General features: G+C 55.4%; 1 protein-coding gene across 1 annotated transcript; it reads right to left on the bottom strand.

Moving 5' to 3' along the window:
* Positions 1-7284: 7284 nt before the first annotated feature.
* NCS57_01027600 (uncharacterized protein) lies at positions 7285-12597 on the bottom strand (the record flags this gene model as incomplete). The annotated part of the gene is made up of 7 exons (XM_053060024.1): positions 7285-7610; positions 7950-8018; positions 8130-9115; positions 9170-9273; positions 9325-11355; positions 11408-12217; positions 12289-12597. The coding sequence occupies 7 exons, from the start codon at positions 12595-12597 to the stop codon at positions 7285-7287; spliced, it is 4635 nt and encodes a 1544-aa protein (XP_052910418.1).
* Between the last annotated feature and the right edge of the window lie 490 nt (positions 12598-13087).

Here is a 13087-nt window from a genome sequence, read left to right as displayed (position 1 = left end):
AAGCCCGTTCCCAGCAGATGTCTAGCCAGAGCAGAGAGTGGACGAGAGAACGAGCGAGCGAGTGAGAGAGGAGGGGTGCAGTGAAGCTTGACGACGTCTCTGGATCAGATCCGCGGCCGCGACACCCCAGGTCTAGCGGTATCCGTAGCGGTAGTGGTCTTGATAGTGGTAGCAGCAGCTCGACAAGAAGGGACATTCAGCTATCGCCGGGATGTCGATGAACCGTGAAAGCGAAGCCAAGGGTGAGAGAGTGGCAGGGAAAGGAAGCAAGACCCCCTAGTCGCCAGTGTCGCACAGTACGTATGGATTGAGAGGACGAGACGCTAACCACTCAAGGCCGAGACGGTCTTGACTTGTATGTACGTAGTATGCCAATCCCATGATCCACCGACCTGGCTGACAGGGCTCATGTCAAGGGTGTTGACGAGAGATGGCGGTTGGTCCACGCTTAGCTTCCGACGCCCCCACAGGTGGACGGATCCAAGTGTGGCTTCCAAGAGACAGGGCACAGGTGCCAAACGGCATCAACAAATCAGATTGGCTTCTGTGCTTTAGATTATCATGGTTCCATGCAGCATCCATCAATACGACAAAGTTTGGCGTTTTGCAATCCTTCAGGCCTTTGAGGCTCCAAATGCCAGGACGACGAGCAATGGACGACAAGAGCACCAGCTCCGACCCGCAACGAGGGATTAGACCGGCCTCGGAGAGGCAGGGATTGCGTTGACGATGGCTGAAATGGTGGGCCCAGAGGAGAGTAGGTTGGATGGGGACGAGCCCAATAGTTGCGACCAAGACGAGGAAAAAAGAAAAGGAAAAAGAAAGGGTAGAGGGAAAAAATCCACCCTCTTCAGCAACGCATGACTGAGAGCGCGGGTCCTGGGGCGACAACACCGAGTAGCACCGTACTGCGTAGGTACTAAGAGTGAGACATGGTGCGCGATTAGGCTGGTGATTGAACCAGCCAGAGTCACAAAAGAGCCAGCGATGCTGCCATGACCTGGCTGCATCTCTAGGTAGTCGTATTGCATCATCCGCCATTGTTGCTTTTGCTGGGACGGCGGCTTGAGACGGCAGGGTGGTCCGTCATCCGTCCGTGTCCGTACGTAAAGCCGTTGACCGTCGAGACGTTTCGTCTTGAGGGCCCAGGCCTGAACATGTGTGCTCTGTTTTGTCTCTGCCTCTGCTCTGCGTACCGCACGCATCTGGACACCTGTTTGAGGGAACTGCTGGGGAAGGGATTGGCCGTGGTTAATGAGGCCAGGGCATGGATGCCTGGCAATATCAATGGCAGGTCGCTGATTCGATGCTGTGGGTGGGAATGGCGATGTGCCATTCTCCAGAATTCCAGGGCGGGGATTGCACGGAGTGAGGGACCCAGGAAGCGAGGTTGTTCTCCCAGCCTGGGCCAGGGTGAGCAGAATCTGCCAGTCCTCATTTCGGATCTCGATTCGTAGCTAAGCTTGCTGGCGCGTCGTGCCTGGCTGGGACCGTCATGACAGGCGACGAGGCGGAGAGAGTAGGTTCAGACGGAGGTGACAGTATCGATGCCTTGATACTAGGAGCGGTTAGTCGTCGTGCGCCTCAGCAGAGACAGACAGGGGATGAAGCAGCCAGCTCAGGTCGATCTTGTCATCCATCGCCCATGGTGGTGGACTGGTCTGGCGGCCGGCCTCGCGTGTGCTTGTTCTCTCCCGAAGTGCTGCCGCTAGACTCCAAGGCGGCAGCTGGATTACTGTATTCGTCTCCATGGTCGAGATCTGGTGAGATGGGGTCGGCCTCTTGGGGGATTTCGGGGCCATGAGCTCCAGGGAGCTTTGCTCGAAACGTGTAACCCTGCAGGACCGGCTCATCCACTATCGCCCAACGCAGCATCTCACATCGGTACCATGGGCGGGCAGGACTGGTAGGTACATCTGTACTGTACAGTCCCGCGGTGTACGGCACGGTACTCTTATGCGCATATGCAGAGGAGAGTTGACTATCAGCCCCAGGCCAGGCGAGATCTCAGATCATGTTAGCAGAATATGACGGACGGTAGCCAGGGCGAGTGATAGCATCCATCCATCCATCCATCATCCATGGTCCAGAGTCCGGCGAAAAGAAGTGGGAAGTTGTTCCAGCCTGGCTTTTGGTGGCTGGGCTTGGACCCAATGGCGCCGCCAATCCGGAGGGTCCATCGGCCAGTTGAAGGGTCTAAAGGCCACCCTCCAAGGGGTGGGCGGCCCCTGCTTTCCACATTGATGCTAGGACGAGGAGGAAGGAGGAAGGGTGGTGGTCCTGGTGGTGGTCCTGGTGGTGCCCTGGTGGTCCAAGTGCCTGCCAACTTGCTAGGCCTGGGCAGCCACCCGCCGGGATTCACACACCTTGCACCCAACTTGGAGGATCCAATGCGTGCGTGGTTGGATCATGTACAACCTGCCTACAACTGCGCAGTTACGCATTACGTGGTACTACGTTCGAGTTTCGAGTGCCCTACCTGAAGTCGTTCTCAACGCCAGTTGTGCCAAATCCAAAGTACTATCGCGCACGCAAATGGGAGGCAAGGTACCGTGCAACTGTCCTTCCCAGCTAGGAAGTCGAAGGCTGCGGGCGGTGGAATTCAGCTGTGGAAGGAACTCTGGGCGAGACATGCAGCAGTTTCCTTTCATGCGAAAAGATCGACACCTGCGATCCTGTGATGAATCACGCGCCAGCACTGGCACTTCAAGTATTCCAATACCTTCTCTACTGCTATCCGCGGCATCCTAGTAGAAACTTCAAGACATTCCGCTCCGGCGCCAGCACGCGCTAGCCGTCACCACCTAGTTCGGTACGATCGGACCTGAGCCTCCTCTCCCCCGATGGACGATACGGCAGTCTACAGGTGCACCGGCACCACCATCATTCATCCTGACTCCCCCGGACACGCACTGTCAGAAGTCAAAAATCACCTTGTTCGTATCAAGGTTCTCGGCCGAAGCCGACAAGCGACCAGCAAACTCTGGACCGGACCTGGGGCGATGGACAGGCGGGAGGCACGCGGTCCGGCTCGGCTCCTTTGTTAGCCTTGAAACAAACGTATTTCATGCGCAGTACATTGGGTCATCCGAATGGACTACCGTCTTCATTCTCCATAAGCCAGCTCCGCTCTACGGTATTGAAGGCTTTGCCGGCTCCCCTTCTGGAATTAGCTTCCCTCGATGGGAGCTGTTCCTTGGTGACACGTGCCATTGCTGCAGTGACACAGCTCGACCTGGTCCAGGGAAACAAGCATTCGATTCCAACAAGCATGCATCCATATTACTGCACAGCGAGCGGAGATTGGATTCATCGGGACTCGATGCAGCATCACAGGCTGAAGGACCAGCTCGGCATTGACGGATTCTCAAGAAAGAAGAAATCAAAGCTCTCCCTTTGCTGGGCCAGACCTGCGCAATCAATCCTTCCAGGTCCACAACCACGAAATGCAGATGCAAAGCACACGCTACCGCTCCGTACTCCGGACGGCACGAAGCACTGACCAGGCTCTTTTGCCAGCCCACTGCCCACTTGGGCCACATCTCCATCAACAGGGAGCGGGAAGCGCACACAGGCACGTTTGTGCGCTCGTTGGCGGTCCCGGCGCGTCGGCTGCACAGGCAGGGATGGCACAGTGCGTCAGCCACAGCTTTGGCCCCATGAACGGCTTCGGCTTTTGCTTGGACGTGTGGAGTAATGTCGACTTACTCGTGCGGACCTCGCACCTGTGGTCGACCTGTGGGCGATCCAGAAGGGAAAGAATCGTCTCAACACACGAACCGAACCCATACATACCTACCAACCTGGCCATCGATTCTACTATCTAGGTAGCTCCCGGAGCAAAACAACCTTGGCAGCACATAGCCTTGGCGTCAGAACACAGCTCGTCAAGGATTTCTATCATCTCGCTCGCTTGGGCTCCGCGTTCCTCGCTCCTCGTATGCAGGAACAGATCATGAATAATAACCAAGCGCACCGCATCGGGACGGATCCATACCATGAGAAACTTTTCACCCAGCATGACGCAGTCAGTGCTTACCGGCAGTTCAACGCCTGCCTGTTCAACAGTCGCTAGGCTGTGCAGTAAGTTAAGGCGTGGAACGGGGAAGAAAAAGGAAGGTTATTGTGGCGTGCACGCGGCGTTATTTATCGTCTCGCGTGCAGGTTTTTTATCGCCGTTGCCGACCTGAGGCTTGTCGAGACGTGACTTGCGAGGTTGGCTGCTACAGCCAGGACAGCTTGGCCAGGACACTTTCAGGTTGTTCTGTTCGCCTTGACCTGGCTTCAGACGGATATCATTCATCAGATTGGCACGGATTGTGGGCGCCCTGGCAGATCTTTGCCAGGTTCGGCGTCTCTGCAGCTGCACAACGTACCTGGTCTCAACCATGTGTTCAGAAGCAATTATAGATTCCCCGGGAAAACTACACTAGCTCCTCATTCCTCTGAGAGCGACGCCATTCTGGCCAGTCAATTCCTCGCTTGAGGACGCGTTGCCTTGCAATGTCTCAAGGACGGTCGCTAAACCCCGCATCAGCCATTCCGTGAGCATTTTGCGAATGGTCCCCGGGGGCAATGCGAAGGCCGCCTTATCTTGCGTCCACAGGAGGACCACGGCTCTTGAGCAGCTCGGCTCTTGTCTCTTGAGGTTGGCCGATCCCCAGTCCGATCCGCACTGTCCTGGCATCCAAAGCCGACAATCCACGAGTGCGATATGGGAAGGCCCCCACGCCCAGAGCCCAAGGACGATTCTAGGCCTTGGCTGCTGCCAACTGGCAATTGCCTAACGTCATGAGCTCAACTATGGACGCCATTTCCATCGACCCCTTCTTCTCGAATTCTGGTCACAGTTGTGGTTGGATCACACACGGGCCGACCGCAGGGAGGCGTCTGCTGCGCAGTAGTGTCACAACCCACGAGCTTCAGAAACAGATCCTAACAATATACCAATCAACCTTACCCCTCCGTGATAGCCGTTACACAAGCGTGGCATGAGCTACACTATGGTTTTATTTGCTGTAGGCAAGGAGTCAACGCACTAGGGCAGCATGATGATTTACATATCCAGTGTCAGTCTTCGGCCCGCTGCCATGTTTCCACGCGACCAGCACATTCAACTCGAACTGTCTCGCCCATTTGGTTCCGCCTGGCTCAAAGGATATTCACACAGTGGTCAAGTTTACTATTCCATGGCTACATTTGGCAGACGCCCTCCTCATCTTAGGGATACAGTCTCTCCAGTTGTTGCTTGGTCTCCTGGTAGTCTTGCTCGAGCCTCAACGTTGCGAAACAACCATTCGAAACAATGAGACGCCCCTGTGGCCTTGGATAATGACCCAGAGTGACTCGATACTACTTCTTGGGCTTTGTCGATTCTCCTCTGCGTTGCTTTTGTTAGCAGAGTTCCAGTGGAATCCTTCACACGACGGATGGAACGGTGACGAGCCAGACCAATGCATCTGAAGAATCAGCCATGATCATCATGATGATGTTGGATCCTCGCAACTATGGAGAGTCTGGCTTGAAGGGTGTCTTGAGCTACACTCAGGACTCCTGTTGGCCCAGACCTGGTAAAGACATGGGACTGCTGGTGGCATTATGATCGACGCTGCCTGCAGTCAAGCATACAGAGGCAATGCGTTCCTGGACCGTTGTGGCCAAGGTACGACAGGTGTTTCTGCAACAAAGAGAGTTGCTGCCAGCCCTTTGAGACTTGCATGGCTTCTATGCCGGACGTACCCGCCGGGTCGACATCCGGACGTCTTGTTGGTCTCTCCTTTCACCTCCTATGTGGCCTACGCCTTCGCCATCCCTGCATCACCACTAGCCTCCAGGAGCGTACATGAAGACTTGCTCAACATCCATATCTCGTCGCTTGGCAAATAACAGATTTCGTCACGCAACGCCACCAATGGGACTATCGTCTGCAGCACTTCCCAGCATCAGTTAGGCTCGGTCAGATGTAGGCCATGGGTTGCTTGACCATGGCGCTGATTTGGTCAATAGTTTTCTGGTGGCACACGTGTCTCTAGTCCCCTCACTATTGCGCAGGTTTACAGAGACAGAGATGCCAATCTGTCCAAGGGAAACTAGGGCCGTTGCGAGACAGCACCTCAATGCTTTTCCCTACACGCTAGCAAGAGCCCTACACACCGGTGCCATGGCATTAATCTCCGCCAGGAGTCTTCGCTCAAGAATCCATGCTCGAGCTACTTGAAGATACGGGGTATGTCAGATGCGTTGCCTCCCAAGGCTTGGATTGCAACACATCAGGTTTCAGGCTCATCCGGAGATCTGGGGCACCAAGGACAAGGGCTCGAAAGGTGTCAGCAGGCAGGTTGCGCAGCTTGCACTCAGCCCCGTCTTATTGCTCCAGAATACGGTATTGATGCCGGGGCTGCCTAGGTATCATGTTGCCACTACGTCTAGATGTCGTTTGTTGGGTTACACAAAGGCCGACCTGGCCTAGCGCGCTCTGCATTGAGCAGCACACAGACGGCTGACGCCACGGATGCCTCAACGTACGTCCGGCGCCCCGGAGAGACGGCTCCAGAACCGTATGAGGTGTCACGGACATTCCAAATCGACTGAAACGGGGCCCAAGTCGATTGGAATCTTGGAGTTGCTATCTTACGTGATGCTACCCGTTGATGTATGTAGGTAGGTGCGGTCAAGCTGCGGGAGGCTCACTTGGTGATGCTAAGGCTCATTGGACACCCCGATGCAGTACTAGTCAAGGCATGGGCATGCTACCCCAGCAGGTTACCTAGCAGATGGATGTGCTTGACTGCCGGCCGCTGGACTCCCTGGTCAACTCTGTGTCTCCTCAGGTTCGTTCAGGGGGGAGGGGGCCATGATCCCTGCTCCAATCCTGACGGTCAGCCAGTCGCTCACCACCATCTCGTCCAGGCGATGGCACGCTGTCACCGGGGATAATGCCAACATGTGCGGCCGCAATGGCTCGACCGCTTGCCGCTCCGTCAAGCGGCGTGATCTACGCAGCATCAGCAAGGCTCCCCCGTCGCCGTCTTGACCGTTTCATCAGATGCTTGGAATGTGCAAGAAACAAGCAAGCGAACCCATGAAGATAATACTTGCGATATAACACTTTTTTGGCCTGTTTTCCGTGCCTCGCTGCTACTCTATGCGGTGCTACATTGCGAGAAATCGTCAAACCTTTCCGAATTATACAAAAATTTCCTCCTCTTTCGTTTGTTTACATGGTCTTGCTGCATTCTGTCTTTGATCTCCCTTGCTAATACCAAAAAGAGATCCCACATCAGTCTACTCGAGCTCCAGGCCGGCCTGCTTCATCAAGCCGTGGAAGATGCCCTCCTTCTTCAAGAGATTCGCCGGAGTATCAAACTCGACCACCTCGCCCTTATCCAGTACCACCACACGGTCGCTGTCGAGGATGGTGTTGAGACGGTGAGCGACAGTGATGATGGTTCGGTTGGCGAACAGGGGTGAGCGGAGGGTGCTCTGGAGCATGGCGTCGGTCTCGACGTCGACAGCGGCCGTGGCCTCGTCGAGAACCAGGATGTTGGAGGGTGTGAGCATGGCGCGCGCCAGGGAGACGAGTTGCCTCTGTCCCTGGGAGAGGTTGGAGCCTGCGGAGAAGATGCGTTAGCTGCTGCTGCTACCAAGTTTGGTGGATGTACGAGTGCGCAACTCGAGAGCTCGCATCGCGGCCAGTCCGTGAGACGGCGTCACTTTGCCAAGCTACCCAGGCCACGAGACTTGATCTTCATGCGAGACGCCCATGCAAGCGCATCTTGTTTAGAAGATGGATGCATGGAACATGTTGCAAGCATCGTGTCAAGGGGAAGGGAAGGCCTGGGCATCCGAAGGAGCCATGACGGATCGAACCAGACGGTTGGTGAACCGGTCAGACGAAATCGTCGACCGGTCAAGGAATGCCGATAGAAAGCGCATGGGCACCGACTCACCTCCTTCATTGATCTTGGCCTCCAGCCCACCATCCATGCTAGAAACGTGGTCCTTCAATCGTGCGTGCTCTGTAAGGCGGTTACATGTCAGCCACACATTCATTGTCACACAACGTCTGCTGACAAAACATCCGCAAGGGCGCGGCGTGGTAGGGGTGCAACGTGGGTGGTTCAACTTACCGAGGACACTCCAGAGTTCTGTGTCATCGTGGACGTGACCAGGGTCGAGGTTATCGCGGACGGTACCCTCGAAGAGAGCCGCATCCTGGGGAATGATGGCCAGTCTGCGTCGGAGATCAAGCAGGCCGATCGAGGATGTGTTGACATTGTCGATGCCGATGTGGCCAGTCACAGGCTCGATCAGGCGGAACAGAGCGAGCGTGAGGGAGGACTTGCCCGCGCCTGTACGGCCGACCACGCCGATCTTCTCGTGCGACTTGATATCAAGGGTGATGTTCTTGAGAACCAGGTCCAGACCTTCTCGGTACCGGGTGCTGTAGTTGACAAAGTCAACCTCACCCTTGGCGGGCCACGAGACGGCGGGTCGGTTCTTGGCGATGATCTCGGGGGCTTCGCTGGGCAGAGCCGCATACTCGAGAACACGCTCCACCGACACGATGTTGGTCTCGACTTCAACGGTCTGGCGGACAATCCAGTTGAGCGAGGTGGTGATCTGCAGGGCATATGACATGGCCAGACCAACAAGACCAGGGCTTGGGCGTCCATAGCTGGTCACGGAGATGACGAAGAAGCCCGCAGCCGAAAAAATGACAACAGCACCGATGAACTCGAGGCGAACAGCGAGCCAGCGGTTGGCGCTGATGGAAGGGAAGTAAGCCCGCAGGTTGGCGTCGACGCGCCATTCGTTCTCAAGCTCGAAGCGCTGCTGCTGGCGGTAGGCGCGGATAGTGGTAATGCCACCGAGAGACTCTTGGAAGTGGGCGTAGATGGGACTGCGGCTCACGCTGTCGAGTCTCTTAAGCTCGCGAGAAGTCCGGAGGTAGTATCGCTGGATCCAGTAGTAGGCCAGACTGAGGGGGATGATCAAGGCGATAAAGCCCGGCGCAGCGACCGCGATGATCATCAAAGTGAAGCCAGATCGAGCCAAGTTTACAAAAAGCATGTTGAATGTCCTAGCCAAGACCTCATCGACACGGTAGATATCACTTTCGACTCATTAGCATAGGCCTTATTATTGACAAGCTTATTCATCAACTCACCTCGAGAATCGGTTCAGAATTCGTCCTGCGGGGGTAGTATCAAAGAAGGACATGGGAGACCTGAAGATGGCATTGGCCATTCGCTCGTGAAGCTTTCGAGACGCCTGTTTCACAAGTCAGCTAGAGTGATATCAGAGTAATGGCACAATACGAACCTCAATGGAGCAGAATATCCACAGAATCAGGGTCTGAATGACAGTGAGGGCCGAGGATCCCATACCAGCAGCAAAGTAAATGCCAATAAACTTGCCAACGTGCTCGTTCGCGCGGTTCTTCTGGTTCTCATCGGACCACTCCTTCAGCCAGACGGAGGCAAGCATGCTGGTTGTCTGCGCAGCGAGGAGCATGAACAGGTAGAGACCGACAGCGTAGATGTTGTTCATCTTAGCGTACTCGCCATAGACAGACCACTTGACCTTGCCCTGCTCGACGTGTTCCTTGGCCTGCTTAGTCTTGGAGGTACCAGCGAGCTCCTCATCGGTGAGCTTGCCACGGGGACCCCTGAAACTAGCAGTACTGGCGCGACGGAGGGTGGCCATGCTGCTCGAGCGAGGCTTAGATCTGGGACCGGCCTTGATAGGGGCCATCTCGGGAACCTGCTCCTGTGCCTCCTCCATTTCTTCCTTGGCCTGACTGGAGTCGGGCTCGATAATGGTGGCCGCCTTGCTGCTCGAGGCGCTGGAGCTGGGCTCGCTGCTGTTGCTACCAGATTCGTGTCCGGCTGTCCTAAGAAGATCCGCAACAAGACCCTTCATGGCAACCAGCTGCTTGTAAGTACCCCTTTCCGCGACTTCTCCATCCTTGAGGAGGGTCACGTAGCTAGCCTGGCGAAGAACAGCGATGGCGTTGGTAGCAAGGATACGGGTCTTGGAGGAGAGCAAACCGCGAGGACCGAGGACATTGTCAATGATATGTCGGCCAACGTGGGAGTCCACCGCAGAAAGAACGTCATCGAGGAGGTAGATATCGGCACGGGCGTAGACAGCACGGGCCAGGGAAACACGAGCCTTTTGACCACCGCTCAGCGAAATACCTCGCTCGCCAACAACAGTCTCGTCACCGTCGGGGAGCTGGGCAAAGTCGTCCAAGAGGGCACAAGCCTGAACGGTCTTCTCGTAGAACTCAGGGTCGTATCGGTAACCAAAGATGATGTTCTCCTTAACGGTGGCGTTCAAGATCCAAGTTTGTTGAGAAGCATAAGCGACAGTTCCTCGCACCTCAACGGAACCCTTGACCTTCCACAGATCACCGAGGATGCTCTGGAGGAAGGAGGATTTACCAGCGCCCACGCGTCCGACAACGCACGAGAGTTCTCCCTTGTAGGCGGTGAAGTCGATGTCCTTGAGGGCATTCTTGTCCTCATGTCGGTTCCAGGAGAAGGTACCATCGCGGATAATGATGCTCTCCTCACCAAGCTGCTCAGGGGCGGGCTTGATGGTGATGGCATTAGGCTGGAGCTCCTCAGCCTTGAGGAAGTCAGTGAGACGTCCAATAGCCACAGAGGCCTCGACAATCGAAGTGATAACCATGGGGAGGATAGCCAGAGGGAAAGTCAAGAGGTTGAACAGGGCCAACGCAGGGAAGACAATGTCGGTGGTAAGGGGCTTATCCTGGGTAAGGACGAAGACCGTAAAGGTCGAGCAGGACACAAAGAAGGGGGCTGTTGTCCAGGTGAAGTTGGCAAAAGCTTGAGTAGCGCCGATCTTTCGCAGGTTCTTCAGCTCTTGTTCGTTTCGGACATAGTTGAGCTTGTTCATGAAGGCAGAGCCCCAGGCGTACAGCTTGATGCTCTTCATGTTGTTGATGATCTCATTGATGAGACGGCTTCGAGCATCCTTGTTCTTCATCTGGGTCTTCTGCATGTTCTTCATGATACGAGCGACGAGGCCCTGTACTGGCATCATGATGATCATGACGACAATGCCTGCCATCATGGACCATCCGACCAAGTTGTACAGAGAAACCATGCAAATGATGATCTGGAACGGAGCGGACCAGATCTGCTGAGCAAACTGGGTAAGATCCTGCAGACGCTGCGCATCAACGGCCATGTAGTTGACAATGTCGCCAGTTGACTTGGCGGCTCTGCCTTCGTTCGACAGTCGAAGCGACTTTCGGTAAATGGCCGAAGACAATCCACCCTTGATGTGCATACCCGTCACAAAAGCGAGCTGGAAGTATTGGTGCTGCCATCATGTCAGTAACGGATATGGTGAGTGTGGTGCTAGGGTCACTTACCACCATGGTTGTCTGGAAGACAGCACAGGCGAACATAGCCAGCGCAATTGCAGCACCCTGGATCACAGGCTGTTTGGTTTGCTCGGGGTCATGGTACGAATACACAAACGCGATGAGGAGACGCAACAGTTGAGGCTGGATATACTGTGAGATGTCGTTTCCAATCTTGTAGACGGCAGCCAGCATGTAAGGTCCGCCATACGCCTTAAACAGGACAATCCACAAGGAGGGGTTCTTCCGATGCTCCAACTCGTATTGCCAGGCCTTATCGAAGCGTGCTCCGGTGTTCTTGGTCTGGTCGTCCTTGGCCAATGCCCAGAGGTCATCTTCGGTCAGGAACACCTTGTAGCCATATTTCATCATCGGGGTCATCCAGGAGAAGGTCAGCTGGGAGAATGCGTTGCAGTACTCGACGGGACACTCCTCCTCTTCCTCAATCGCCTCGTAGCCATTGGGGCCAACGTTTCGTGGCCAGAGCCACTCAACGAGAAACTCGACAAGAGACAATCCAACACCGACACAATAGACGATAAAGTAGGGCAATTCCGACCGGTAGAGCTGCTGCGAGATCAGGGATCGCAGCTTGACGGCGAATGAGATGAGGAGAAGGAGCCAGTAGAAGAGGGCAACTCCGCTAGGATATCGAATGCGCGAGTGTTCAACCCATTGGATGGAGAAGACAACGCAAAGCGAAAGGATTGTCAAGAATGTGGTCAAGACTCTGAAGTCGCCAAACCAAATGGCTGGCATAGACAGGATCTGGATGACGAACTGAGCAATGACGTCGACGATGATGACGGCGAGGAGGGTCTAGCAGTGGCAAGCACAGTTAGCTCAATTGAACCATGACGAAGTCGCAGTTTGTCGCGGCGGTTAATTACCTGCTTGATGAAGAAATGCGTGTTCTTGGCTTGTGCTTCCTGCTGCTGCTTCCTTACGAGGAGCCACCATATGGCGAGCGATCCGAAGACGAGGCCGAAGACGGAGACGGCAGCGATCCAGACGTCGATGAAGCATGGCGTAAAATCGTATCGATGGGGGCTCAGAGGGCCCCAACCCTCTTCGTTTCCGCAGAGAGGCTGCTTGAAGGGACTCGCGGAGAGGTAGTTGGCGCCCAGCTCACGGAGAGGGCGGAAGCCCGTGAACGAGCCGGTCTCATAGAGGACCTTCTGCTCGTCGTAAAGAGCCATTGTGTCCCGTGGCTCGAGAAAGACTGCGGGGCTGCGAGTGTCTGGTGTGACTATCGCCGCATGCTAGAGCAAAGAGCTCTCGTCTCTTGCAAGGCAGGGCTGCAGAGTCGGTGGCGCGTCAGAATCGGTCGGGGGTCGGAGTTGCAGGCCGTCAAGGCTTGGGTCCGGTTCGGAAAGCTTGCGCGACGTCAGAGCGTCAGGTCGCGAACCAGCGACGGCGCAAGATGGGTCGGGATCTGCTCGGCAGGCCAAGATCTGCCTGTGGCGTGCGCTGATTGATGCTGCCAGATCCTGATCCGGCCAGCGCTTTAACGAGAGATGGAGGAGCAAAGATAAAAATTGCCTGGGCGACTTCCGACTAAAGTCCAGTCGCAGAGCAGAATCTTGTCGAAATGACCTGCTGATGGTTGGTAAGCTGGGGTCCTAAAAATCGTCAAAATCCTACGTAAAGGTACGCGCTAACGCAGACCCCAGGCAGCTCAGCGGGGGG

The sequence above is a fragment of the Fusarium keratoplasticum genome, chromosome 8 (assembly GCF_025433545.1).
Source record: "Fusarium keratoplasticum isolate Fu6.1 chromosome 8, whole genome shotgun sequence".
In the NCBI taxonomy this organism is placed as follows: domain Eukaryota; kingdom Fungi; phylum Ascomycota; class Sordariomycetes; order Hypocreales; family Nectriaceae; genus Fusarium; species Fusarium keratoplasticum.
Note: the sequence above shows the minus strand (reverse complement) of the source record. Positions and strands in the feature narration are given on the sequence as shown.